This window comes from Meleagris gallopavo, chromosome 17, assembly GCF_905368555.1.
Source record: "Meleagris gallopavo chromosome 17, MGAL_WU_HG_1.1, whole genome shotgun sequence".
NCBI lineage: Eukaryota > Metazoa > Chordata > Aves > Galliformes > Phasianidae > Meleagris > Meleagris gallopavo.
In genome coordinates, this window is record NC_139420.1 from 5,116,930 (window position 1) to 5,142,658 (window position 25,729).

At 40.0% G+C, this 25,729-nt stretch overlaps 2 protein-coding genes across 12 annotated transcripts; one reads left to right on the forward strand and one right to left on the reverse strand.

Annotated features, from left to right (window-relative positions):
• Positions 1 to 439: 439 nt before the first annotated feature.
• MTRFR (mitochondrial translation release factor in rescue) lies at positions 440 to 1,698 on the reverse strand. 2 transcript variants are annotated; one of them, XM_010720096.4, is made up of 3 exons: positions 1,551 to 1,698; positions 1,059 to 1,457; positions 440 to 812 (listed from the first exon to the last, which is right to left on the reverse strand). In XM_010720096.4, the coding sequence occupies exons 2-3, from the start codon at positions 1,317 to 1,319 to the stop codon at positions 600 to 602; spliced, it is 474 nt and encodes a 157-aa protein (XP_010718398.1). In that variant the 5' UTR covers positions 1,320 to 1,457; positions 1,551 to 1,698; the 3' UTR covers positions 440 to 599. The 2 variants fall into 2 exon arrangements, with proteins under 2 accessions (XP_010718398.1, XP_010718397.1); XM_010720095.4 differs by having other exon boundaries at positions 1,059 to 1,609.
• A 191-nt stretch (positions 1,699 to 1,889) lies between these two features.
• Positions 1,890 to 25,532, forward strand: MPHOSPH9 (M-phase phosphoprotein 9). Of its 10 annotated transcripts, none has more exons than XM_085238413.1 (24): positions 1,890 to 2,039; positions 3,846 to 3,978; positions 4,660 to 4,810; positions 5,821 to 5,910; positions 8,108 to 8,625; positions 9,609 to 9,732; positions 11,631 to 11,721; positions 12,604 to 12,710; positions 13,091 to 13,216; positions 13,998 to 14,434; positions 15,097 to 15,255; positions 16,327 to 16,414; positions 17,111 to 17,326; positions 17,959 to 18,006; positions 18,393 to 18,457; positions 18,956 to 19,057; positions 20,052 to 20,189; positions 20,724 to 20,899; positions 21,661 to 21,825; positions 22,157 to 22,277; positions 23,080 to 23,183; positions 24,008 to 24,219; positions 24,728 to 24,796; positions 25,387 to 25,532. In XM_085238413.1, the coding sequence occupies exons 2-24, from the start codon at positions 3,872 to 3,874 to the stop codon at positions 25,486 to 25,488; spliced, it is 3,516 nt and encodes a 1,171-aa protein (XP_085094539.1). In that variant the 5' UTR covers positions 1,890 to 2,039; positions 3,846 to 3,871; the 3' UTR covers positions 25,489 to 25,532. The 10 variants fall into 10 exon arrangements, with proteins under 10 accessions (XP_085094539.1, XP_085094542.1, XP_085094540.1 ...); XM_085238416.1 differs by having other exon boundaries at positions 1,907 to 2,059; XM_085238414.1 differs by lacking the exon at positions 1,890 to 2,039 and adding an exon at positions 2,159 to 2,317.
• The last annotated feature ends 197 nt before the right edge of the window (positions 25,533 to 25,729 follow it).

Below are 25,729 nucleotides of genomic sequence, written 5' to 3' on the forward strand. Positions count from 1 at the left end.
AGCTTGATAAGCCCTTGCCTGTAGGAATGCCTGCCTTTCCTCACTCCTCAACAACGCTCATCATCACTGCAGGTAAAAGCTGTAAAGCTACTGTTTAAAATTCCTTCAGAATTGAGAGAGCTGGAGCATTTATGCAGGAAGTTCAACTAACAGATCTGAAGGAGACAGTCAGTGACTGGTGGTGCTTTGTCTCAAGTCTGTGTACTTGATCAGAGTATCACAGAGCAGCTTTTTCAGGTCCCATCTAACCCTGGTCACTTTATGAAGGATTTATATCAGTGCAAGCATTGTCTAAGTAAGGATGCAACATTAAAACCTGTAAGGAATGATCTCCTTATGTAACGGAACGCCTATGAAATAGTATAAAGCAGAAACTCAGCAGAAAAAAGATTCTTAAATACAAGTAATGAGACGATGGCAAACAGAAGTAAGAACACAGTGTGCTTTAACTCTTCAATTTTACTGTAAGAGCAGGTCAGGTCACTACTCAATATTTTAGTTGTGCTTATGAAGCTCACTGTTATACATCAGTCAGAAAACTATGCACAGATATGACAAACTTCTCCCTTACTCTACCAGAGCCAGTCAGTATTTCATGTTTATTTCCTGTCCAATTGTAGCATCTCTTTAAAGTGCTTTTTCCTTTCTAGGTTTTCCTTTGCTCTTCTTTTTTTCTCCTGCTTCTTCTTCTCTGATGCCTTCTTCTCTTTATAAACATCACTTTCTTCACCCTTGTAGAAGAGGTCAACCTTTTCCTGCAGGATTTCTCTGGCTATCTTTCGGTTCTTCTCCACTGATCTTGTTTGATGGCACTGAAGAAATACAGGAGGACATCTTTATCACAACGTTCAGCTGTTTATTTTTCTGTTTTCCTGCTAAACTTTTACATCCAGATAGCCCCAGGTTATTTATCCATTAACCAAACCTGCTTCTTGCCGAGGTACTTCACGTATGCATAAACCCTTCTGTGACAACTGCGCTGAGATTACGACCGACCACAAAAGCAAACTCGAAGAACACCATGCAGCCCTTGCCTTAATAAAAGAAAACACAATTACCTTCACCACAATCCCTGACGGAACATGCTTCAGGACAACACAGTTGCTGGTCTTGTTAGTGGCCTGCCCTCCTGGGCCATCGCCCCTCACAAACTGCTCCTTCAGCTCCGCCTCGGTGAGCTGCACCAGCTGCAAGGAGCTCCTTTTCCCGGCTGCCCACAGAGAGGGCCCCCGGCTCAGGGACAGCCGCTGCGTCCTCCATAAGGCTGCGCTGCGTGCCGTCAGAACGAAGGCGAAGGTGAACGAGTTCGGAACACTCATACAGAAAGGAGGAGCTTCTCTGCGATCGAAGTTAAAGCGCAGCTGAGGAAACCAACGCGAAAGCTTGCATCTGCAGGTAAACGTGTCTGCTTGGTGGCACTAGGAGATGATTTTTTTCTTCCGTCGCTGAGGCTGCATCTGCACAAGAACCCCAGAGGCACTGTCCCGCATCGACCCGAGCGGACGCGGCAGCCCGGCCCACGCGGACCCGCACACAGCCCCGCCGCTTACCTCAGGGCCCCGGGCCGACCGCCATATTGCGCATGCGCATTTCCCTGCGCACACGGCCCTACGCGCACTTTCCGTCACATCTGCACATGCGCGGCACTTGGAGGCGGGGATGCCGCCCCGCTAATTGGCAATCACCACAGCCAATAGCTGTGCAGGGAGTCCTTATGCACGCCCCTCACACTCTCTGCCAATCAGGCTCTGGGAACTGTCCGGCGCGTAGTCGCAATGGCCAATCCCCTGGCGGCGATGTGCGTCCTTTCCCTTTCAGCCAATTCGAGCAGAAGGCGCGTCCTGGCGCGCGCACAAGGTATCCAATCAGCGTGCGGTCTCCTCGCCGCAGCGCCCCTCCCCGCCCCACCGCGTTCGAAAGTGGGCCGCCAATCGCCGGGGAGGAGGAGGGAGCCGCGCTTGTTTATCGCTGAACGGCCGCTGAGCAAAGCCCTCCCGGACGCCTCCCGGAGGGCTCCCGGCAATGCGAGTAGGCACCGGGTGAGTCCCGAGGACAGCTGGTAAGGCGAGAGTCCGGCAGCACCGCAGTGCTTGGCCGTATCTCAGTGCCGCGAGGCCGCCCGTACTGCTCCGCCCCTTCCTCGCAGAGTGGCAGCGCTTCCGGCCAATCGGGGGCGGCGGCGCCGTCAACATCCCGGAACGCGAGGGGCAGCAGCCAATGGCAGTGCGGGGGCGGGGCTTCGGCGTGAGGAGAGGCAGAGCGGTGGCGGGCGGGGGGCGCTCGGCCTCGAGGGTACGGAGCGGAGGGACCGCGGCGGGTGAGGGCGAGGGGGGATCGGGGCCTGGGGGGCTGCGGCGGGGGTAGGGGAGGGAATGGGGCAGGGCTGGAGGCAGAGGGGCAATTACTGGGTGGCGAGAGGGGATACGGGACCTTGAGGGGACAGAGAGACGGGTTGCTGTGAGGGGGGTGCGGGGGTCCCGGGGAGGGCCCGGCAGCGAGGCGCTCTGTGTGGGGAGCGGGGCGGAGCCCGGGGCCGTGCCGGCACCCGGAGCCGTGCCGATGAGTTCAATACCTACCGGCTGACTTAATCCCGCTCCTCCGTGCGGGGGTTTGACAGAACGGAGGCTTGTGCTGTGCTATGGAAACAGCAGGTGACAGCTGAGCTGCTCTCGGCCCTGTTAGAGCTCCCTGTATGTTTCATTGCGGGCAGGCTTCTAATGAGGTTATGAAACGAGTTTGTGCCACAGCTAAGGCCCACCCGTCTGCTGAGGTAGCTGGGGCACCGTGCTCTCAGCTCGGGCTGTCTGAAGGCCCCCCACCTCAGCTGCACGATGACCTTCGTGTCCTCGCACTGCTGGCTCTGGCAGAAAGAAGAAATGAGCTTTTCTCCCTCGCTTCCATTTCTCCCAGGAAGCCCTGTCAAAGGGACGTGTGTATCCGTGATAACTTCCTTCCAGTTCTTGCATTTTAAGCTGTACTCTGAGGAGTTCAAGTAGCAAACTGCCAACAGAGCGTTTTACTATGGCCTGCTTCGCTTTAGCAGTAGGACAGAGATTAATTGGACAGCTGTCCAGCAGTTTCCTTCTGATAGAAATGAGTTTTTACACTTTATCAGTGTGAGATGTGCTGGTGTACTTACAAATAACAGAAGCTTAAATCCGTGAAAGTCAGCAGCGTGTCCTTGTAAGCCCTGTTAAGAATGGCTGTGCTTTGAAGGTATTGGGCTGCTGCAAGGCAACGAGGATTTATTCTCTGTATGACCACAGGCTGCTAGGATGACGTTTCTTAATGCTTCCTTTTGTTCTACAAACAATCATAAGGTTTTCCTGCAGTGTAGAGCATGGGATGGATTCACCAGGGCACAGGAGATGCTGAAGTAAGCACTGTAGAAAAACTGATTAATGTATGTGTTTCAAGTTCTTTTGTTCCTGATGAACAAATTGAAACTGGAAGCATGCTTAATGCTGCCATTCTTGTAAACTGCTGCTTTGGGTGCCGTGAGACCAACGCACAAGTGTTTTTTATATATGTACTTAGGATGTGGGAATTTGGTTTGTGCTTAATTGGTTAAAAAAAAAAAAAAGTCAAGCAGTTGTAATGCTTTTTTGAATTAATGTTATGCAGTAATAATAAAACAAGCATAATGTGTGGGGGGAAAAAATTAAAAATGAGCATAGCTGGGGGCAAGGGAGAGAAGTTCTTCTTGGAATGCTGTGTGCCCTGGGGTGGTTTGACTGAAAGAACTGCCTCTTCAGTTAAATTCTGTTTCGCCAAACTACAAAGTGATTTTATTATTATTATTATTTTTTAATAGGAGAATGATATTTAATTTTTCATGTTTGCAGAGTATAATCATACTTGGATCTAAGATATGGAAAGTCATGACTCGGTGAATGCTGTGGAAGAGATCTCTTCATCTTCTGCAGACTCTGATGTCAAAAATACCCAAAGCTCTGTTTGTAACTTGAATTGTAACAGGTAATGATATGATGGAGGAATTCCTAACATATTTTTAATATTTTTGCTTTGTGTAGATAGTATGCTTGCTAGCATTGTTACCATGGTGGCATTGCAATATATTTCAGGTTTTTTACAATTGCAGATAAAATGCTTGATAAGAAGAAAAGCCTCATTAAAAGAAGACTTAAATCATCCTTAAAAACTTACTGACTTCTGTTGCCTCATGTCTCCTTGAGTGGAGGAGTGGGGAAACACTCTTGTCAAGTTAGAAGGGATTATTCTTTGTAAAGACCATGTAGTACCTTATGTCATTTGTAGAATACAGTGGCTTAGAAAAAGGGAATTGTTTTTCTATTCATTGCCCAAGGTATTTCCACTGAATAAGGAGGGCAAATATGGAGTAGCTGCCCACCTGCCAGATCAGGAGAGGTTCTTCTTGACTTGCTCTAAGAACTGTACGTTGCTTACTGGTGCAGCTTCTCAAAACTAGGCTGTGGAGTTGAACTTTGTAACTCATCATTTCACAGCAGTTTGGCATTTTCTTGAAGAACGTTCTTCTGAACACAGCACTTTTATTTTTCAGCTTGATTAGGATCACAATGTAAATTAAGCATGTAATTTTTGATGGTTCTGTAGCATCGTCGTTGCTGCTGGACAGCTGGCACATAAATAATTGAAGTTTTCCTCGTGTTTCACTAGGAGCCCCTCAGCCAATCCCAGTGGAGTTTCTGGTTACTCAGGGAATACCAGGTCCTCGTTAGTTGCTGCTTCTGTTGAGCTGCTCTCCTCCTACATGCGAGATATCCAGCACAGTGGGAATGCTGAGTCTGAAACTGTGAAGGACTGTGAGGTACTTGTTAAGGCTTATTGAAAAAGAAATAAATGGATTAATGTATCTGCTCTGCATTTTGGAAGGTGGATCTAACGGTGGTATTGTTTAGCAGTAAGGGATAATATAAATGTTTATTCTTTAATGGGGCAGATCCAGTTATTATGCTGTGAACTAATCATACAGATGGATTTTGTTGTGATTTTTCTTATGTATGAGTGTTTTATAGTAACGGTACTCTGCTTTTTTCAGTATTAGGATACCTTTAAAACTGCAGCACTTCACACTGAAGTGATCCTGGAAATGAGTTGATTTTTTTCTTCTAAGAATGACACTGTTTCCCTTCTATCATTTATTCATTCAGTTTGTAAAGAAGTGTAGATTAGTTTTTCAGATTAGGAACAACACAAAAGTAGTAATTCATGTACAGTAAGCTCATTTGCTCAAGCCCTTTTTAAATGTTTTTCCCTCTTTTATTTTATATTTGATCATTATTTTTAGCCTCTGTAGGGAACATCAAGTTTCCACACCATGGACTTGTTCTTGCAGAATTTTTGAGCTTTCTGGCTGTGGTCCAATAAAATGTCTTCTGACAGATGCTTAATTTGGTGCTCTTTAACAGATCCGAGGCAAGAATGTAAACGTCTGTGTTCTGTTTCTTAGACTTCAACATTACAAAAACTGGGCTGTACTTTCTTGCTGCCTCTTTCTGCTTTTAAGTCATTGAACTTAAGTAGAATAACTCCTTTCTCTTATTAAGTTTTAAAAAAATCAAACTAAATGGTAGACACGTACTACCTTTCTGTGTAGAGGGATCTTCTTCTGTCTGTGGTGTGGCATTGCTGTCTCCTCTGACTGAGGCGATAGGGAACTGCATGGATTGTGGGGTACACAGCCCCAGTGCTGTTGTGAAAAGTTTGTATGATGTCCACCACAGAATTATAATATTGCAAAGCTGTTGTGTAGCTAGAATGAAAGGTGAGAGGTGCAACATGATCGTGCTTTAATTGTTTTACTTCGTGATTAAATAGGCAAGGTGGCTACAGCTGTTGAGACTGGTAGAGAAACAATGCCAGGAACAAATAGCTGCCCAGCAAGAACAGTTCCACCATCAAATCCAAGTAAGTAATGATTTATTCGTGTGGATAGGTTAGGCTGAATGTCTCTTTTTTCTTTCTTTCCCTACAGTATGGCCTCTGCCACTTCCCAGCCTTCCCCATGAGTGTGCTGGGCCTGTAATTCAGGCTGGTAGTGGAAGTGGATGTCTGGATTGCCAGTTTACAGGATGAATATTTGAGGTAGTTGTGGCTAATTAAAAATGTAACTGGTAGGAACCGTTTCAGCAGTGAAATTTCTTGGCTTATTTATCTGTCTTCACAAGCATATGGTTTCAGGTGCCCTCATGATAACTGGACTTTTTGGGCACAAGCTGTTTTTAGTAACTGTATCATTTGGAATTTTGAGGCAATACAATTTTCTTCTGATAAGAAAACATAATTTCCTCATCTAGACAATGTAAAGCATAGGAAAAAGCACTTGCTGTGATAGCTGAGCATCTCTTTCACGTTTTAGTTCAACATTCTCCTTTCTGAGAATGAAAATTGACATACATGATGGTTCATGTTTTTTGCAGAAGCATAATTATCAATGAAGCCAGAAGGAATGTATATGTATGCATAAGAGACAGTATTCTGTAAATACAAAATACTTAATGTCTTCATCATTTTGGTTGCTGTTTTTCCCTCCCCTTATGCCCTCTGCACTAGTAGTAACCAACAGTTCCTGAAGTGAGTTAACAAGAGGTACTGTTCTTTTATCCTATCTCCTGTTTCTCCCCTTCTGCCTTTTTTTTTTTCCTCTCCCACTCTGTTGGTTTTGTCCCACCAGTGTTTCCTTACCCTGTATTTCTTTCCTCTGAATGTAGTGGTTTGATTCACCTGTTGCTTATGGTAGTCTTGATTAATCTGTTGTGTTGGCTTTGCTGTTTTTTGTCTTTATTAATAGGAAAGGATACCTCTGGAAGAGTTTTGATTTTGGTATCAGCAGGGGCTTAGCAGCTGTGTGAATTACCACACTAAATACAAAGATCAATGACCATAACTTAATTTCAGTTGTGTGATAAACTAGAGGGAGCTATTCCTAACAAACCAGTACGCAGGCGACCTAATAAAAAACAGGAAATTCAACACATTCTAATAAGATTAATAGACAAAATTAATAATCCTTAATGACAAACATTAAATGGCAGCAGAGAATCATCTTTTTTTTTTTTTCCTCAACAATTCTGTTTCTTCCCTTTTTTTTTTTTTCCTCCCTCCTCAACCTTTTTCAACAGAGTTAAATCACAGAATTAAGTCACAAATGGCTGCTGCACTTGTGACTGAAATCGCCAAAAACCTCCATTATGGCCGAAACTCCACTCCTGATTTTCTTTTTTTCATTGAAAGACTGAGCTGAAATTGAATTAATTGTAATGCAAGTCTGTCAAACATGCCAAGCTTCATTCAGACAAGCGTTACATGGAGTTTCTCTGAAACTAAGCCTTTTTTATTACGTTGGCAACTTCCAGGCCAAAGGACTCCTCCATGGGCACTGGCATGAAGGCTTTTTGTAGCCCTTGACAGAAATGTAGTTGTTTCAGTATAACTGCACAGCTGTAAAACAACAACACACACACAGCCCTCATCTAAGACACTGAAATAATTCTGTGTAGGCATTGCACACTGAATAACCTGTTAGGTCTCTTCAAGTGATCTCGTTGTAGGTTTGCTCCACTCTCAGATACCAAACCAATCAGTTACTTTGAAGCCAAGTTTTATGTAAATAATCTTACAGAGGTACGTTATTCCTATTAGTGTAACAGAGTAATGGTTTATACTTCCATTAAAGCATCCTTACAATCTTCAAAATTGTAAACCCAAATTATAAATTCTTGTAGAATTAAATTTAGCCTAAGACTTCATCCACTTCTCATGCTATACCCAGATATCTTGGATTTGTTTAGGTGGCTGATGGATAACTGATGTCCTAAAGGCATGCAGCCAATACCTGCATGCACTGTTTTTTGCTTTGAGAAATGACTGCTCGAAACTGTAATTCTCTGCTTGGAACTGGGAGTTGTTACCATTCACCTTTTACTTATGCACAGTATGCATTCTGTCTACTACATGCATGAGATGTCTACGCATTGAAAAATAGGGATTATTTTAAATAAGTACTCCAATTCTCTCACTAGTAACGTGAATTGAAATTACATCAAAATATAACTGTGACTTAGAGCACGATCTCAAGGGAATTTTCCCTTTTGTTTTTCTTTAGCTGATTCAGAATGAAATAAGGCAGTTAGTGAAATTGCAGACCAGCAGTTGGAGCACTGGCAAGAGCAGGAGTTTGCCTGGGAAGTCTACAGATGCCTTCTCGTCACTAGAAAGTCAAATGGGGATGCATTCTGAAGTCTCTGAAGGAAATGGATGCATTGTCAATCAGCTTAGATCTAATGAAATCGAACTGCATCCAAATGCCTCTGATCCTTATCAGGAATGTCTTGCAAACGATGCTTCCATGACCAGTGGGTACGGCACCCTGTCTGCCTCTGAGCTGAATGCTAGCAAATCTCATGATGTTATCAAGTGCACAGACTGCATGGAGAGCACTGCACAAGGACAGGGTGATGCAGCAGTATTGCAGAGTAATGCAGCTGTAGGCAGCATTCAACGTACAGGAGAACTTCTATTAAAACAAACAGAGGACTGTTCAGCAGGAAGGAATCGCGCTGTGGGTTTTCCTGCTGAATTTGAACATAAGGTGAATGAAGATCAGTGCAGGAAAAAAAACAGGTAAGTAGTAAACTTTCCAAGTCTCCTGATTTATTATACAGTCCCCATTGTTGGTAACTAGAAACACTTAAGAATTGAATGGAGCATCTTGATGGTAAGAAGAATTAGAAGAAAAATCTGCACAAAAATCCCCCAAGCCCTCTGCTTAGTAGTCCAATACATTTCTTTAGCTTGACATTTCTGGGTGATGCATATTTGCGTGTGTGATGCTTATCTGTTGTTGTCATGCTTGAGGAAAAATACAAAAGTCTGCTTCTTACTGTAAATACAAGCTGAGCTGCAGCTTGCATAGTGTTCTATCTATGCACTGGAATTTTAAGTGCTGATTTCTAACCTTACATGGCATTTTGCTGTTGTATCCAGACTTCTCTGCTAGTTTATATGCATGCATTGCAGTAGTAGTTTGTATCAGGCAACACTCAAAGGTGTGAGTTTTCCTACTGTGTGTCTTTTCCTGTTTGGTTGATTTATTTTTGGTTCGTCTGTTCTGCTCTGTCCAGTAGGTGAATAGATTGTTGCTGAGATCAGTTGCAGATGAAGTAGCTGGTCAGTAACACTGGTCAGTAACACTGTCCAAATACTCTCTGGTTGTGCAGAATTTAACAGTGTACTTTACTATCCCTGCTGGGCTGAGGTATAAAGCCAGTGGCCTCATATAAACATGGGCAATACCAGAGCTCTTACGGGCAGCACGTTGTCTGTGAATCCTTGATGGTATTTTGTGGAGGTAAAACTTCCTCGCTGTTGGAAGAATGGAGGCTGGTAAAGATGAACTTGTTTTGGTGGTATGCCTTGAAACTGATCCTGCTTTTAGAGGATTGGGTTTGGGGCTGTGTTATCTCAATGTACGACATAGGTGATAGTGCCATTGAGATGCATATTTTCTCCTTCCTTTCTATGGAAATTGATTCCTGGGGGATTATTCCTCCATTACAGTGGGGAATATGTATTTATGGTATGTTTGTGTGTTGCTTGCCATCCAGTAAATCTTTAACATCGTGGGCACAAAAGTTGAAACAAAACCAACCAAAAAGAGTGAACACAGAAGAAGTGCAAGTGAGCTCTGTGCAAGGAGACGAGCAGGCAAAGAAATCACTGCTTGAGAATGTAAGTCTTTTTTTTTTTTTTTTTTTTTTTTTTTTTTAATTTAGTGTTAGTTTTTAATCTTGTCACTCAGATATTTTCTGGGGGGGAGTTGTATGTTCTGATTCAGTATATGCTTTCATACTTAGTTTTAAGCACTTGAGTAGCACTGCTCCCATTCACGTCTGAAGTTCTTGTGAGCAGAATTTACTTCTTGGGTCATCCTATGCTTACTAACATTGTTATTTTGACTTATTTTATTCCTTGCCTTGATTTTGTCTTAGCTTGTCTTGCTGGCAGATGTTTCCTTACACTGATAGCAGTCACATTCCCAACTGAATCTTCAGATGGTGGTAACTTATGGTGCCCTCCAAACGAGAGGACTTCGAGTTTGTTGTATCCCTTTGCCTCTTCTCTATTTTTTTCTTTGTGTTCACAAATCTGATTATTTTTGGGATAGATGTTTAACCATATAAAACATTTCTGACCTTAAAAGATATGATACAGCATAATTGTCCAAACATTCATCATACATGTAACTGTGAAGTTCTGGGATTACTCAGAGGATATGAATCAGCACAGACTTTTCTCTTTATGCTATTTTTAAGGAAATAATTCCTGAAACTGTGAATGGCTCCATCTACAAGAGAATAGGAGAACTAGAAAATATGAATCATTTACTCAAGGCAGGGTCTCTTTTTGTTCCTGTGGTCACTTTTGAGGGTGATCCAGAATGGGTGAGAGTAGCTGTTTAGATTTGCTCTTTTTTCATCTGCTTCAATTGTCAGTGGAAATATGGTGTTCCTCTAAAGGGATATTTCAAACCAAGAGTCTAATTACTGCTGTGGATTGTCTCTTTTCTTCTCTCAGCTTCAGGAGGGTGCCTGAGGAAATTAGTGCCAGAAACTCAGATCTTGAATAAGCCTCTATCTTTTTGTTCCTTTGAAGGGAAAGCAATTGAATTCTTACATTTTCCTTTTTCCCTCCTTAGGCAAAGGAGAATACCTAAATAAAAACATTAAAAGGGACAAAATAGCCTTGAGGTGAAAATCTACTTCATGGAAAATGATGAAAAGCTCTAGGCTTTTTTTTTTTTTTTTTAATCTACTTAATTTCATTAGCTCAGTGGTTACTGTCCTACTTTAGTTCTCTGAGCTGTACGAATTTGCCAAGCTGTGTGTCTTCTAAGCAGCTGTGATGGAACAAAAAGCCCTGGGTAGGGTAGAAAAGAGCAGTGTGAGATGAGATGAGTGTTTCAAAGCAAGGTGCCGTTAGTCAGTTGCTCTTGTATCAGCACATAATGGCAACGATGTTTCTTCCTTGGACTACTGAGAAGGAGAATTGTAGCAAATTTTTTTCCACCTATTGCTCCCAACTTTGTCAGAATTGCTTCTATGATTGGGGAGATTGCTTAGCAAGTTTGGAGTGAAGAGCAGGAGAATATGCACTATCTTAGGAGGGATGTAGTATCTTGTTTATCTATGATGATAGGCAATATTTACCTCCTGACCTGTGGTAGGTGGAGTCATAACAGCTGACTGTAAGAAATTCCAGTCTTAGGGTGTGGAAAGAGTAACACTTCATTGATAAGCCATTCCTCAGTGTGCCTCTTAAGGAGCAGGGAGGTCTAGATGTGTTCTTGTGTAACACTTCAACTCAGGAATGCTCCCAAGTGGCCTGTCATGGGAATTAGAAAATGTCAGTATTATTTAATTACATGGCTTAGCTTGGTTCCCCTTTTGGTGGAAATTGCCCGGCATACAAATTGTATAGATTAGGGTCATGATGCATAATTAAATGTAATCTCATTTTTAAAATGATCTGACAACATTTACATCCATTTTTTTTATGGTTACACCCTTTTTTCTTTTTTCCTTACTGTGCAGTTTCTGTTATAAACTTTTTTTCCTTTTTAATTTTAGACAGACTCTACCAATGCTGCTTTGCCACCTTACACTTTTTACCTCAATCAGCCATCTGAAAGCCCGAATTCTATCGTGTCTGAAGCTTCAGGTATACTCAATATCTTGTACTTGAAATTCCTTTTCTCTCGAATTCTTTGTTTTTAGAACTCTCACTGGAGCACACCTCCAATAATTACAGGGAGCCAAGGGATGTCTGAGCCCTGAGAAGCTGATATCTTTTAGTGTGAGATCATTCTGCTGCTCTTAGCCTTGTTTCAAACTTTGTGTTGCTGCTGGCAGATCTGGGACATTTCTTCAAATTCCTCAGTGTTCCAAGGCTGAGTTTTGTATTTAACATGGTTTTGTAACATAACTGCTGTTAAAGTCGTGGTGGGAGATGAAATGACCTTTTAAGATATTAATATCATTTGTTTAGCAATCACAGGAATGCATGATAATAGAAGCAGAATTTCTGTAAGCCAGGGGCGTGATTCCATGATTCCATAGCTGTGTGAATAAACACATCTCTCAGTCCTGGTAGTCTGTCTCTTTGCATACTGTGGAGTGTGGCTGAGCATCAAACAGAAGAGTTGGTAACATCAAATTTCTGTCTAGGATTATTCTTTGGGCAATGTAAGGCTTAAGTGCTATGCAGGAACTGTTAGAAATATGGCAGTTTGTGGTAAATGAGGATAAAACTTAAACACTTAGGAGAATATCCATGTATTTTCATGTATTTTCACAAATCTATACCTTAGGTTAGTGATGCTGTGTGATGTAATACTGATTATGTATATTGCTTCTGCTTTGGTTTGAAAGTTTTTTAACTTCTGCTAACAAATACTTCATAAAATCATTAAGCAATGGATGCAAATAACGAGTACATCATTCTTGTTAGCTGGCAGGGTAACATCCTACTAATGTTTTTTGGGATTCCTGATCTGAGACTTTGAAATTTGTAATTGTTTTCCCCAATGATTCTTTTCATCAGGACTTTCATACTGGAAACTAGATGTGAAGGAGATGTATCACTCTTTACCAGAGAACTTCAGAAGCGAGTTTGCTGATGTTTTCTCCACTAAAGTATCACCAGACCAGGTGAACTTTGCATGTTTTAGGAGTTGTCTTACATTTGTTTGTCATCTTTGCTCATTGCTTCAGTGGAATCGGCCCTCCTGAAGTTTTCTGTGAAGCCCCCTTTGTTTTCCCTCTGTCTCATGTTCTGTTCCTTCATTATTCATCAAAAAGAAGTGGTGTAAGGGACAAAGAGACTGCCTAGTATATTAAAGGCATATTCACCTCGTTAAAAACACTTGCTCAAATTAGGTGCTGTGGACAGAGTCTGTCCCCATTCTGAGCTGTTTCGTTAGCCCCTATGCCCCCTTCCCTCACCCCCCCCCCCCCCCAGAGGTTACTTACCTCACTGGGATAGAGGATTGTGTTCAGAAAGACTGATGTATACATTTTGCCTGTTTAAGTTGTCTTCTGCTGATGAAATGAAGCCATCATCACTGAAGGATATTTATCATAAAAGACAAAGGGAAAACAATCAGCTGCCAGAGATGAATTTTATGCCTTCTTCTCAGACAAGTCACCCACCAGAGGTAAAGTTATTATCTATGTTTCACATCTCAGTTTGAAGATAGGTTATGGCTGCTTTCCCATTAATTGGCACCTGCTGCCACCTCCAGTGTTATGCTGGAACAGCAATTTTTGCAGTTGTGTGATGAACGAGATTGGGAAGTGATCCAGCTGAGAAGAACCTCTAAGAATACTCTGGATGAACAAGCTCCTTTGCAGCACAACCTTGAAGATGGTGCAAGGGCACACGTGGAACTGCAGCTGCAGAAGCAGGGTTTTCTTACTGTTACCTACAAGACAAGTTCCTTCTACCCATAAAACTAAATAGGCATAGCCTGTAAAACTGTTCTTTAAGAAATCTATTTCTATACCCACTTCCAGGATACAGTTTTCAATCTTTGCTTGCATGTGTGGGTGTCTTGTCTATGTAATCCATGAAGCAATTTTAGTAACTGTATATAAAGTTATTGTTTCAACCTGCAAACAGACATCCTAATTCTTTTTTATATAGAACTGAAGTCTCGAAGTTTTCTGGACAGCTACAGATGCTAGATGTGTCTTTTATTGCTATTGGAAACTCAGAAACAAGATGCAGACTTCTGAGTGTGTATGCCATCTTCTAAGCTGTTACACATCTCCTCTGCAGTTGCTTGTCAATATCAAATAATTGTAGTAATATTCAGTATAATTCCTGCAGTACATTACATGGATGAGTAATGCCTTCAGAGTAACTCCATTTGCAAGAACAGAAGTTAAAATGTGTGGGTTTTTTTTTTTTTTTTAGCATTATAACTTATTTCCTAGATCTTGACATTGGACCCAACCCTGCATATGAAACCAGGTCAACAGAATCCAGGACATTGTTTTTTCAATATTCCTGAAGAGAGTACTCCTTTTTCTCCAGACTCTATGGCAGATCCTGGATTTTCAAGTCACTGTGACACAGACTCATTTTCACAGACAAGCAGTTTGTCTCAGTTTGATGATTCTCCAAAACATCCTGCCAGCAGCAGAGCTGTGCATTTGGACTTCTGGAAAAATCATCCAATCCAAAATGAAGACAAGGCCAGCTCTCCCTTTCCAGTGACATATGCTGATGCTAACAGTGATATTTTAGTAAACACTGAGGAGGAAGAAACACTGACTCTGACTCCATCCTCTGTTACTCAGTGTGGTGACAGGAGTTTACCAGACCACGGTCTTTCAGTGACATCTGCTGAAGATCCTGTGATAATGTCAAAGTAAGTTCTTGTTTTAATTGTTTTTGCTTTTTAAAAAGTAGAGTTCAAAGCTTAGAAAATAGCTGTGCATTGCTACCCCCCCTTCTCTTCCCCCCCCCCCCCCCCCCCCCATCCTTCTTCCTTTCTCCCTGAGGTACAGGGAGTTAGCTTTGAGACAGAATAGTCATTTACCTCTTCTTGTAAATGTCTTTGAGACCTTAGTATTTCATCTAAGGCACTTGAGCTCCATAGATGTCAGAGCCTTAATTGAAAAGCAAAACAATTTTCTGTTTTTAATGTTTTTATTATTTCTGTTTATATATAAAAGTAGAAATACGTGCTTGCTTCTCAGGCTGTATGAGGGAGTTAATTTAGGTAGAGATTTCAAATTCCTATGGTATGGTATTTGTGGTATTTGTGGACTTGCATATTTAATTTTATGCACAGTAGAAGAGGAGTGAAGGGAGTTTCAAGCTTTGTATTATGAATGTGAATACTTCTGTGCAAGCCTTAACTGCCTGTGCCACTGCTTTAGATGACTAAGCTTTCTTTGCTTCAATTTGACAGTGGCAAAGCTCTGTAAGACGTATTTATGTGCTGAGTTTGTCTGAATGAATACAGCTGGCAGTGCATGGCCGTGTTGATAGCTGGAAATTTGTTTTTTTTCTTATTTTTGAATATAGGATTAGGCAGAACTTGAGGGAAAAACATGCTCGACACATAGCTGATCTACGAGCTTACTATGATGCTGAGATCCATAGCTTAAAACAGCAGCTAGAGGCAAGCCATAAAACTGCTGCTTCTGAAGACCTGAAGGAAATCAATCAAAATCTTGCTGACAGGTACTGTTTCTTCTGCCTCTGTTTCGGGATATTATTTCTACCTTAAAAGCTATGCATGCTTGTTTAGAATATCGTTAAGCATTTGTTGTCCCTCAGTTCTGAATGTTTCATGCATCTGTGATACTGATATTTTACTATTAAGCATACATTTTGTGTTACTTAATGCATCTGTTTAAGATTAGTTTAAAATTATTGTTAGGGCATTAAGTGTGATGTTTTGACCAGAGGCTTTGTTGGACCTGGCTTTTGCTGAAGGCAGGACAAGTTTTGCTTAGCAAAAGCTGGCAGGCTGAGGTAGTCCTAGGTAATTTGTAATGGAAGGGCCAGTGTTGTGAAATGGTGTTTGCCTGTCATGGTGTTTGCTGGTGAACATCACACCTCTTCATCTTTCTTATAGGGAAAGTCTTAAATTCACATCTGATAGCTTTATAAAGGCTGTTTGCCAGGCAGTGCTCCTTGAGCAGATATTACCAGTGCAGGCTGTGTGCCTCACCTGTATATTCTGTTTGTTGTAGCTTGAGTGATTACTGCAGAAGTTCAGTGTGATTTTTAAGTCATTATTCCCAGCCAAAATATGTGTTAGACATCTAGACAGTTAAAATACTTCACAAAATTTATGGCCTTCAGAATAATTGAAAAAGCCTGTGGGTAGCCAGGACTCTTTTGTACTCATCTTCTAGCACTAGTGGGTTCCATCTATTAAAAGTGACTTCTGAGCAGTCATTTACTGAGTTACAAGAAGCCTGTGATATGATTTCAGTCACTAATTATCACACAGCATCATCAATTAGCTCAAGTGGAAGTGGTGCCTCTCAGCTGCTTTTGGCTACGGAGCTCAGAGCCATCTGGAGTCTCTGCACGTTGCCCAGTGTGCTGCTTGCCTGGCACAGCACCACAGCCCTGCTCTGCAGAGGTGCTGGGTGCTCATGGCAGTGGCCGGATTCTGTGGTAGGGGCTTGCAGGCTGGGCACCAGAAGTAGTGGTGATGCTTGAGGAAAGAAAGGCAGCTCTAAAATGTGGTTTTATTGTTTGAAAACTTCAAGAGATTACAGAAATCTGTCTTCCAAATAGGTGTGACCAGTTGGATGCAGCTCTGAATGAAGCAAGTGCTCGCATAAAAACCCTTGAGAATAAGAATAGTATGCTAGAAAAGCAAGTGGTAAGTATGTGCTCCTGGTGACATATATTAATTCAAGTTGCTTTTTTAACTAAGAGGATAAGGAAATGCACCTGTTCATTGTTAGGCTGAGCTATATTCCTATATTTTGTTTCAGCCTTTCTGCATAGTACATCAGGCATTATGCTGCACGGATGGCTTTCCTAGCTGTGCTTCTTAATACTCCCCACTTGAATCAAATCATGTTTGCCTACATGCAATCCTTTTCAGAAGCCAAAGAAAGTGTAATAATAAAATACTGTCTGATAATCTCTCTAAAACAGAATTCATAATAATAAAAAAAAGTCTGATTATTTCCTTTCTGGTTACTCATTAAAGCTTAAAAGCAATCCCTTTCTGCACCGGGGCAAAAATATTATCTGTAAGTATACCTCACGTCCTCCTAGCTAGGTCAGAGCCTCTTAGTTTATGACTGAATAGTTAAATTTGTTGATCAGAGAGCAGGATGTTGTGTCCTGTTCTGGTGGAAGTTAGAGTAGTAACCTATTCCACCTTTTAGACATTTTTCTATGTTGGGAAGCATAGCCTTCATTTCAGTTCTTTCTACATAACAAAATGGGCAATATCTTGCGTAGTTCACCAGCAGATATACCCTTTTGTTCTATTTAGATGACTTCAGATTCAGAAATCATCTTCTGCTAGGTAAGCATTTTAATTAATCTTGCTTTTCTTCTTCAGGCAGATTGGAGAGAACGCTTTTATGGAGTTGGTAATACCTCCAAAGTGCTGCAAGAACGTATTGAAGAGATGCGCACAAGCAATAAAGAGAAGGACAATACCATCAGTAGGCTAAAGTCAAGGCTTAAGGATCTAGAGGAAGCATTTGAAAAAGCTTATAAATTATCTGATAATAAAAATACAAGGTTAAAAGAAGAAAATAAAATGTTTCAAAATGTAAGTTTAAAAAAAAACTTGTATTTGCAATTAGATTGCATCCTATGAATGCAGCACAGCCAGGGGTGTTTTGTAAGGCTACTCAGAATGTAACCCTGGCAAGTCTTAATGCACATCTGAGAGAGCAGAAATACTTGGTTGGCTGCTTCCTAGGTGACCATTAGGTGATGGTACAGGTTTGGTAGTTAGTTTTAAACAGCTAAAGCAGCAATCGTGTACTTGATGTGATGACATTTGCTGTAGTCTTTCTCGGGTATTTTATTAGTTTATGTACTGTTAGTTTATCTTAATTTTAGAGGTACTATTGGAAATCTATTTCAGAATAAGTATCAATTAAAATTTCAAAATACAAAGTCAGCTTCAAAGCCAGTGATTAATTCTGCTGGTTTGTCCAGCTTCATTGGTTACCAGCTCCTTTAATGATAATTCATTTGACAATTATAAATATTTTAGTAGCTCTTACTCTTTATTCTGAATAGAAGATACTAGAATGTAACAAGTAATACTAAAATACACTCTACGTACCCCATAATGTTTATACATGCATTAGACAAGGAATTCAGATGGTTTTACAGCACCCAACAAAAATGTTGGTTCTGTTTACTCTCCTTATGGTTTTGTTGTTGTTGTAGCTTTTAGGAGAATATGATTCCCTTGGAAAAGAACACGAAAGGGTGAAGGTAAGTCTGCACTGGTTACTTTAAAAAAAAAAAAAAAAAAAAAAAAAAAAGGGCAAGTGGGTAAGGATCTGTCATAATATGCCATAGAATGATCTGAATTAAGTATTTAGGAAAAGATCAAACAGAATGATCTACACTTGTTTTTGCTGAAAGCTTCTGACTGTCTTCAGAGTCCCTGCAAAGGGGAGAAGAGGGAATTTCAAATGTGTTACATTCCAGTTATAGGCAGCCAAAACACTGTGAAGTCAAAGGCACTTAGTGGAACTTTATTTCAAATAGAAAAGCATGTTTAATTCATTATTTTTATGATTGAAGTTATTTTTTTTCTTCTGTATACATTTGTATAGTTTCCAGACTTGTTCCTTTTTCACTTGTGTACTTTGTAGGATACATTAAATGCAACTGAAAACAAACTGCTTGATGCAAACACCCAGATTGCTGATTTGAAAAGGTAAATGTGAACGTGTTGCTGCTGGTTTAAAAACATCAAATACAGGCTGTGGCCCAAATGTTTACTCTTAGATTGTAAAGGCTGTAGATCTGCAATTTTAGTTGCATGGTGTGAAGCATTTCGTGTTGCTTTATGCTACTTTGCACGTTCTGTATGAATCTTCTTATTTTTAAGAAATGTGTATTTTCTAAATTTCTAATCTCAGCCTCTTCCAGTGGGAGTTGCTTCCCCTCTGCTGTCACCCAGCTAGTCCAGCCAGTCTTCTGCTCAAGCTTTTGCTACTGCAGTTGTTTTTTTTCTAGCTAGGTTACCTAACTTATACAGCTTAGAATTCAAATGCATGTTTATGTATGTATTTATGGATACATAGGAAATAGTTATTCTTGTTCTTCTACTCTACTCAGGGTATCTAAATAAAAAAAAAAAAAAAAAGAGTAAGCTCCAGGTAATATGGCTTTTAAATCATCTTATTTTGCATTTTTGCTATTTCTGCATTAGGACAGTTTCAAAACTCGAAGCTCAGCTCAAGCAGGTGGAGCATGAAAATATGTTGAAACTTCGTCACGTTACTGAAAGTCGTCTAAGAGCCTCTTGTGCCAAGTAAGTGAATATGCCAATCGTATGCAAATGGCTCATGTGCTCCACAGTGTTTTTAATGTTCCTTGGCTAAACATGGTTCAGGATGTCAGTCCATGGGCTAAACTGAATTAAACGCATGTGATGTAACCCAGAGACTTCATGTGCCAATAAATGATTTGAAAAAGAACAAACGGGTAATGTGTGATTTGGGAGACTGTCTGCAATCTTTCCACATGCATTTGCTGGGTTTCAGTTGCTCAGCTGATTAGAGCTCAGCAAAAATTGTTTTTAAAAAAATCAAGTTGTCCAATTAGACAGGTTTTCTTTGTGCCTTTGTCTTTGATTTTGAAAGGCCAATTATTACTTTGTTTTTCTAAACATAATTTGTATAGGTATGCTGAGAGTAGTATGGGAGTTCAGTTAAAAATGCATGATGTAGTTTGTATTGTGAATTTGTGTTAGAAAAATCAGAAGTTGATCTCTTCTGTTTTGATGCTGCTATGTCTTAAAGACCTAATAGCTTTGCCCCCTTTGTTTTTGGTACCTATGACCTCTTGGCTGTCTGTCCCAGTCACCACTGATACTGTGAAATATAAAATGATCAAGTAATGTGTTTCATAGATGCTACGTGTATGTATTGAGCAGCAGTATTTTGACTGTCGTAATTTCAGCATCAGTTACTGACAAGTACAGATTTCTGTTCAGAGCGATTGTAGTGAATGAGATTCCCCTACAGTGAGGGAGAGTGGGGAGGGAAACAAAAACAGAATGTGGAAGATCACGTTTGTCAAGGAGGAGGGTATGAGAACCAGTATGTATTTGGAAGTTGATTTGTTGCCTATTAATATTTTAGTGATCTTTTAATTGATTTTTTTTAACTTTATAAACGTTTTAAAAAGTAGTTATTTACAGATTTATTGCATGTTTATTTCTGTCTACCTGGAATAAATAATTAATACTCCTATTTCATTAAAATATATACCATTCAGAATTTGGAATTATATTGCTTCCACAGCAAGTTGGCTGCTCCTGATGTCAGCAGGCGAAAGTGGTTGATACCAGGAGCAGAGTATTCAATCTTCACTGGCCAGCCTCTGGAAGTCCAAGAAAGCCCCAAAGATAACAGACTAGAAGAAGCCTACATTCCTTCCAGGTGAGCTGGTTTCCTTCAGTCTCCATTGTGATGTAAGGCTGAACATTTCTAAAACATAATCTTATTCAAATTGACCACACTCATTTCCAGATTCTGAAAATGTTAAGTAAAGTTTTTAAATAAATAAATAATATATATATTGTATATATATTGTTGTATATATATATATATATATATATATACACAACATATCAAATGCTATTGTAAATGCTATTCCTCAAAAGCAAAACAACATGCTTTCTAGTATGAAGAAACCCAGTACTAAAGAAACAGCAGTAGCTTTCAGTATATATTTAGTTTGAATGTCAGACAAACCAAACTTATACTTAAGATTCTTGGATTCACTGTAACACAGTCCTCTGAGGTTCCTGGCTGAAATTAAGATCAGCTCTAAAATTCTTCCTTTGGCAGCTATAAGCTCAAAATTAATTTCTCTTTTTGGTGGTTGTTTTTTTTTTTTATCTGTTCAGTTTGTATTTGGATAGCTGAAATAAAGCTGATAAACTTGATATCTCCCCCTGCTCATTCTTTAAGGTACCATTCTCCTCCCGAAAAAGACTCCTCACAAGAAGACTCTTCACCAAACATAGCTGAAAAGAAGGACAACGAGATGTCAGAAGCACCAATTATAAAAGCCTTTAAAGAACTTGAAGAAATGAAAGCTTTTAAAGATTGGGGTACTCAGACAGAAAAAGATGACACAACAACCAGTAATTGTTTTTTGGTTTTTTTTTTTTTTTAATTATTTTTATATTCCCAGACTTGTCTTTACTGGCTTTCTGTCTGCACGTGCCTTGGTTTCATTCTTCTCAGCACTAAGGCACTCAGACTTCAGTGATGGAATAAAATACATACTTTTTAACATGCAGATTTCTGGACTCTTCCTGAGAAAATTCCAAATGATGTAGCTAAGTGACTCATTTAAAAAAGAGGGAATGCAACGGTTGCTGTTAGGTTGATGTTCTCTTTCTAAGAATATCTCAGTATTTATAAACAATTAATGGAGTCCTAACAAAGTTCAGGCTGGATGTAAATCTTTTTGTTGTTGTTGTTCTCGTAGTGCTGTATCAGAATGTTACTATGAGTGCTGGCATTTGTATTGTAGAACTGCGCTGAACCATTCTAATAATGCTTGTTTGGGAAGCCTTGTGACTAGAAAACGTTGTCTTTTGTAAACACAGATTTGGTTGAGGCAGGTATGCCAGCCTTCTTAACCAAAGCTGTGCAGCTTTCCACTGTCTGTTCATTTAAACAATTATTTCACATCATTTGTCCTTACCTTCTGCAAAACATCCTCAGTGATAAGTTAGTTAAACTATCTGCTTCGTGGAAATGAGCTGAAGTGAGTCTTCAGCAAAGCAGCACAAACATGTTTGCAGGAGGCAGCCTTAGGTGTGGTTGTTGTGAAAGCTGGGTGCAGGAGAATGTTTGAGTTCTTGTATCAAAGAACAACTCTTTCATTTTTAATTAGAAACATCAAGTCGGCGTCAAACCGTTGGGTTTGTAGAGACTTCTGTTGCTGCCAACAGATCCCCAGAGAAAGGTAGAGACCAACAGAGACCCAAACGATACAGCTCCCCTTGTGGCCAGAGGTCTTCATCTCTTCCTCCATCCAACAGGAAATCGAATACTCCAAGTGAGTGCTTTTCTGAAGTTTAGTTTGCATTGCACAAAAAGAAAATGCAATAAGGGTATATAAATAATGGGAGTCTGCTCTAGAAGAAGAACAGTTAAAGATATGATGTCTGTATTAATCTAATAGATAATATGGGGAGGGAAAAAACTCTGAAATCATAGAAAGCATGAAAATCTCACTTTTGTGTCATGATGTACTTTTCATATAATTCAAATAAACATGCAGACACTTTAAAAAGCATTCTTTAAATATGTAAGCATCAGATCACATAAGTGGGAAATACTGCAAAGGGAGAAATGTTAGGTACTTAAACACACTTTGTCTCTCACAGCAAGGCGAGAGATCATGTTGGCACCAGTGTCTGTGACATACAGCCCGAAACGATCTCCAAAAGAAAATCTCTCTCCTGGATTTAGCCATTTACTTAGCAGAAATGAAAACACAGTGACAAGGTATGGATTTTATGAGTGCAGTTGTTCTGACAATTGCAATAGCAGCAGCATGTTTATGCAGGTTTAAGACTGTTCCTGCTGTTTCTTGGTACCCTAAAAAGTCGTGGGAAATGAGAATCACCTGAAGATTTTTATGTATAAAGCGAAGTTTTACTACTTAAAACACAGCAAGGAAGAATCTGGAATCATTTCTCTTATTCAGAGCTTACTGGGGGAGATGTATTGTTATACACCCTGATGTGACACTGATCAGTGACAAAAACAGTGGAACAATTTTGTGGAGTAAGTCTGTATTCATATACAGCTTATTAGGGAATGTAAATCAATGCTGAAAACAGTATCTACCTTTCATGGCATTTGTAAGCATGTTAAAAGGTGCACCAGCTTAATTTTCTGGAAACAGGAACTAGGTAACTATGGTTTCTATAGAGAACTTTGCTTGGCAAGGCTTGCAGAGTTTCAGGGAATGTACTTAATTGCAAGACTAAAGTGTGTGACTTGCACAAAGAAGAAATGTGTGGCACCACTTTGGTTCTCGAGGGCAGCTGTGTGGGCTTCTCAGTGTGCTGGGGGGGTCGGGGGGAGGACTTGGCCTCTTCCAGGAGAAAGTCACAGGAATGTGACACAGGAGTACAGCAGGGTATGGTGCCAGTAGCACTATTCAGAAGACCTGGAATTCCTGTGGGGTAGATATTGTTCTATAAATAACTTATTTAGCCAAAAACAGGAAAAGATAGGAAATACTGTGTCAGCTGATAAATTATTTCTGGCAATTAATTGTTTTATGCTGCTTGTTCTGTAGATTTGATATACTTCTAGATGACCTGGAAAGTGGTCCTGCATCTACTTCACAGCACAGTAATCCAAGAAAAAGGCTCCAGTTTCTTTCACTTGATGATACAGAAGGTAATCCATCCCTCAAAGGAGGGGAAAACTGTCTCTTGTAATTTTAAGTTTATAAAATGTACTTTTAATCTCTCAGATGAAACAGTTTTTACTGTAATACAGAAAGCTGGCACATTGTTCTATGGCTTCCAATTTCTGAAAATCATCTGCATCTTGTCTTGTTACTGTAAATTGAGAAATACTATTCATTCATTTTATTTTTATTTGTCTGTGTGCACAAACGCAATAGAAAAACAAAAATAATTGAATTGAGAAAGAAGAGCAATATATTCTCCTGTGTTTAACTCAGTTACATAGTGCATATCTCACAGGGGCCTATATTAAGATGTGCATACTCAGTCAAACTAATAAAATTCCTATCTGTAATGCAATGTTTAGCAATAGAAAGAGTAAATATAATAAAGCCAGTTGCTTGAGATTTTTTTTCCATGATGATTGAACCAAATCTTTCTCACTTCTGTCATTCTTGTCACAATGTTCTGCTTTTGCTTTTATTAATGTATTTATTTAGACTAGTGTTTTCATGACAACTAGCCTACAAGGTGATATTTAGAAACATTGTACCAGTGAAAGTCATTCTTAATGAGCACACTACATCAGGCTGTTATCCAAAAAGTGTGCTGTGTTAAAAAGATGGCTTGAAAGATGACCCATTGGAGTGTTATGCATTCTTCTGGGAAATATGCTTAAGGGAAGCTAACGAGGCTTTGCTACTCACTGTCCTCAGTTCACATAGTGCTGCTTTTCTTGTTTCTTTTGCTGCCTTAAGTAATAATTGAATAGGCAATTACAAAACAAATAAAAGGAATGTTGTTTTTTGATAGGAAGGCAAAGTTCAGGTGTAAGACACAGCTCTTGTGCTGAATCTGTCAGTACCAGAATGAAGAAAGCAACAGCTTGGGACGAGAGGAGCGGGGCACAGAACCATGAGCCAGTGCTATCATCTTGTGAGGGGGACTTCCCATCCACACCAAGGATTCAGACTCTGGCTGAAACAGAGAGGCTTTTCGATGACCTGACTCAAGAAAAGCAACAGGCAAAAATAATGTTTATTTTAAAGTTGTGACTGAGCACAGTTGTTGTATGAGAGGTGCGTGGTGTGGCTGTGTGCCTGCACAGCGCGTGGCTGAAGTTCACATCTGATTTCCAGTGTTAACATAGGAATGTGGCATTACCATTCCTGTTCTACCTCTGAAACTAGAGCCCTTTCCTGTCCCTAACGTTGTTAAAGGAGGATCACTGTAACATGAGCACACTGGGGATGGAAAGGTTGGAGTAAATTTAAACGGACAAACTAAGAGGTTTGAAATTATTCAACAGTTATTTCTGTCCTCTTCAAAATGATCTGTGAGAACGGCTGCTCATACGTATTAATTTTGTATTTGTGTGGCATAATATCATGGTAACAAAAGTTAGTGTTTAAGAACAACCTTGAGCATGTATCTGTTATCTAAGCACCTCACCTCTTGCTCTGTAAGATCAGTTAGGAAGGTTTATTGGCACTTGAAACTGTCACTTACAGCTGAAGTATTTTCTGTTACTAGATTGAGGCTGCTTTGAGTCGAATACCTTGTTCTGGTGGAAGAATGACCTTGCAAGCAAGATTAAATCAGGTGAAAAAGCTTCTACCAACTGCTCTCTTCAGTTGCTTCTCTGGAATCTGAGTTTACGTAGCTTAGATGAAAGTTTAGGTTTTGAAATGGGTATAAATACAATGACTGCAAGAATTTCACCACACCACTGAGTGTTGTGGCTTTGTGAACATGGCTGAAGTGTGAACATGTTTCATGTGAACATGAAAAGTAGGCTCTGGACTTCATAGATTTCCTGTTATCTTTTAATAGTACCTCAGTGTAATCATAGAGAGTGTGCATCACTTTGTAAAATTTGTAAGTTTGGATGATTTATGGTGATTCAGGGAAAAAAAAAAATTTGATATATCATACATTTGTTGACCTGAGTCTTGAAAGCCCATGCCAGAAAAAAAAAAAAAAAAAGCCAGCAGCCCACAGATGCACCCACAAAAATAATCAGAGAAGTCTGCAGGTCTGGGTCTTGGTTTTGGGTGCTAAGGGAATACATTGGGAAGGATACCAGCTGACAATAGGAATAATAGCATTTTCTTTCTGAAATGAGTATCGTTGGATTTTGTTGTATGTTATTAAATTTTTTTTCCCCTTTTTTGTTAACTGTTTGCTTTTAGGAAGCCCTGGAAGATCGCTTGGAAAGGATTAACAGAGATCTGGGGTGGATACGCATGACCCTGAAAAGATTTCATGTTTTACGTACCTCTGCAAACCTTTGACGATTCCCTCTTGAATTCCAATATGCTTTTTTTTTTTTTTTTTTGCACTAATATATAATGATACACTTGGTAAATGTAAATGTTTTGTATTTTTATAAATCCCCAATAGTAGTTTTACAACCACGTTACCCTTTACACTCAGCAATATTTTGTACTTCAAACAGCCACCTATATTTTAAGCATATTTTTGTTACACTTGAGAAAGCAATGTTTATCCTGTATTGTAATATTTTTAGAAATA

Bases quoted from the DNA above. Each gene is read 5' to 3' on its own strand.
- MPHOSPH9 (XM_085238413.1), top strand. From the start codon at position 3,872: ATGGAAAGTCATGACTCGGTGAATGCTGTGGAAGAGATCTCTTCATCT. The intron at 9,733-11,630 runs GTAAGTCTTTTT...TTTTAATTTTAG, and splicing joins AGAAATCACTGCTTGAGAAT to ACAGACTCTACCAATGCTGC. The intron at 12,711-13,090 runs GTGAACTTTGCA...TGCCTGTTTAAG, and splicing joins CTAAAGTATCACCAGACCAG to TTGTCTTCTGCTGATGAAAT.
- MTRFR (XM_010720096.4), bottom strand. From the start codon at position 1,319: ATGAGTGTTCCGAACTCGTTCACCTTCGCCTTCGTTCTGACGGCACGC. The intron at 813-1,058 runs GTAATTGTGTTT...GTATTTCTTCAG, and splicing joins CGTCAGGGATTGTGGTGAAG to TGCCATCAAACAAGATCAGT.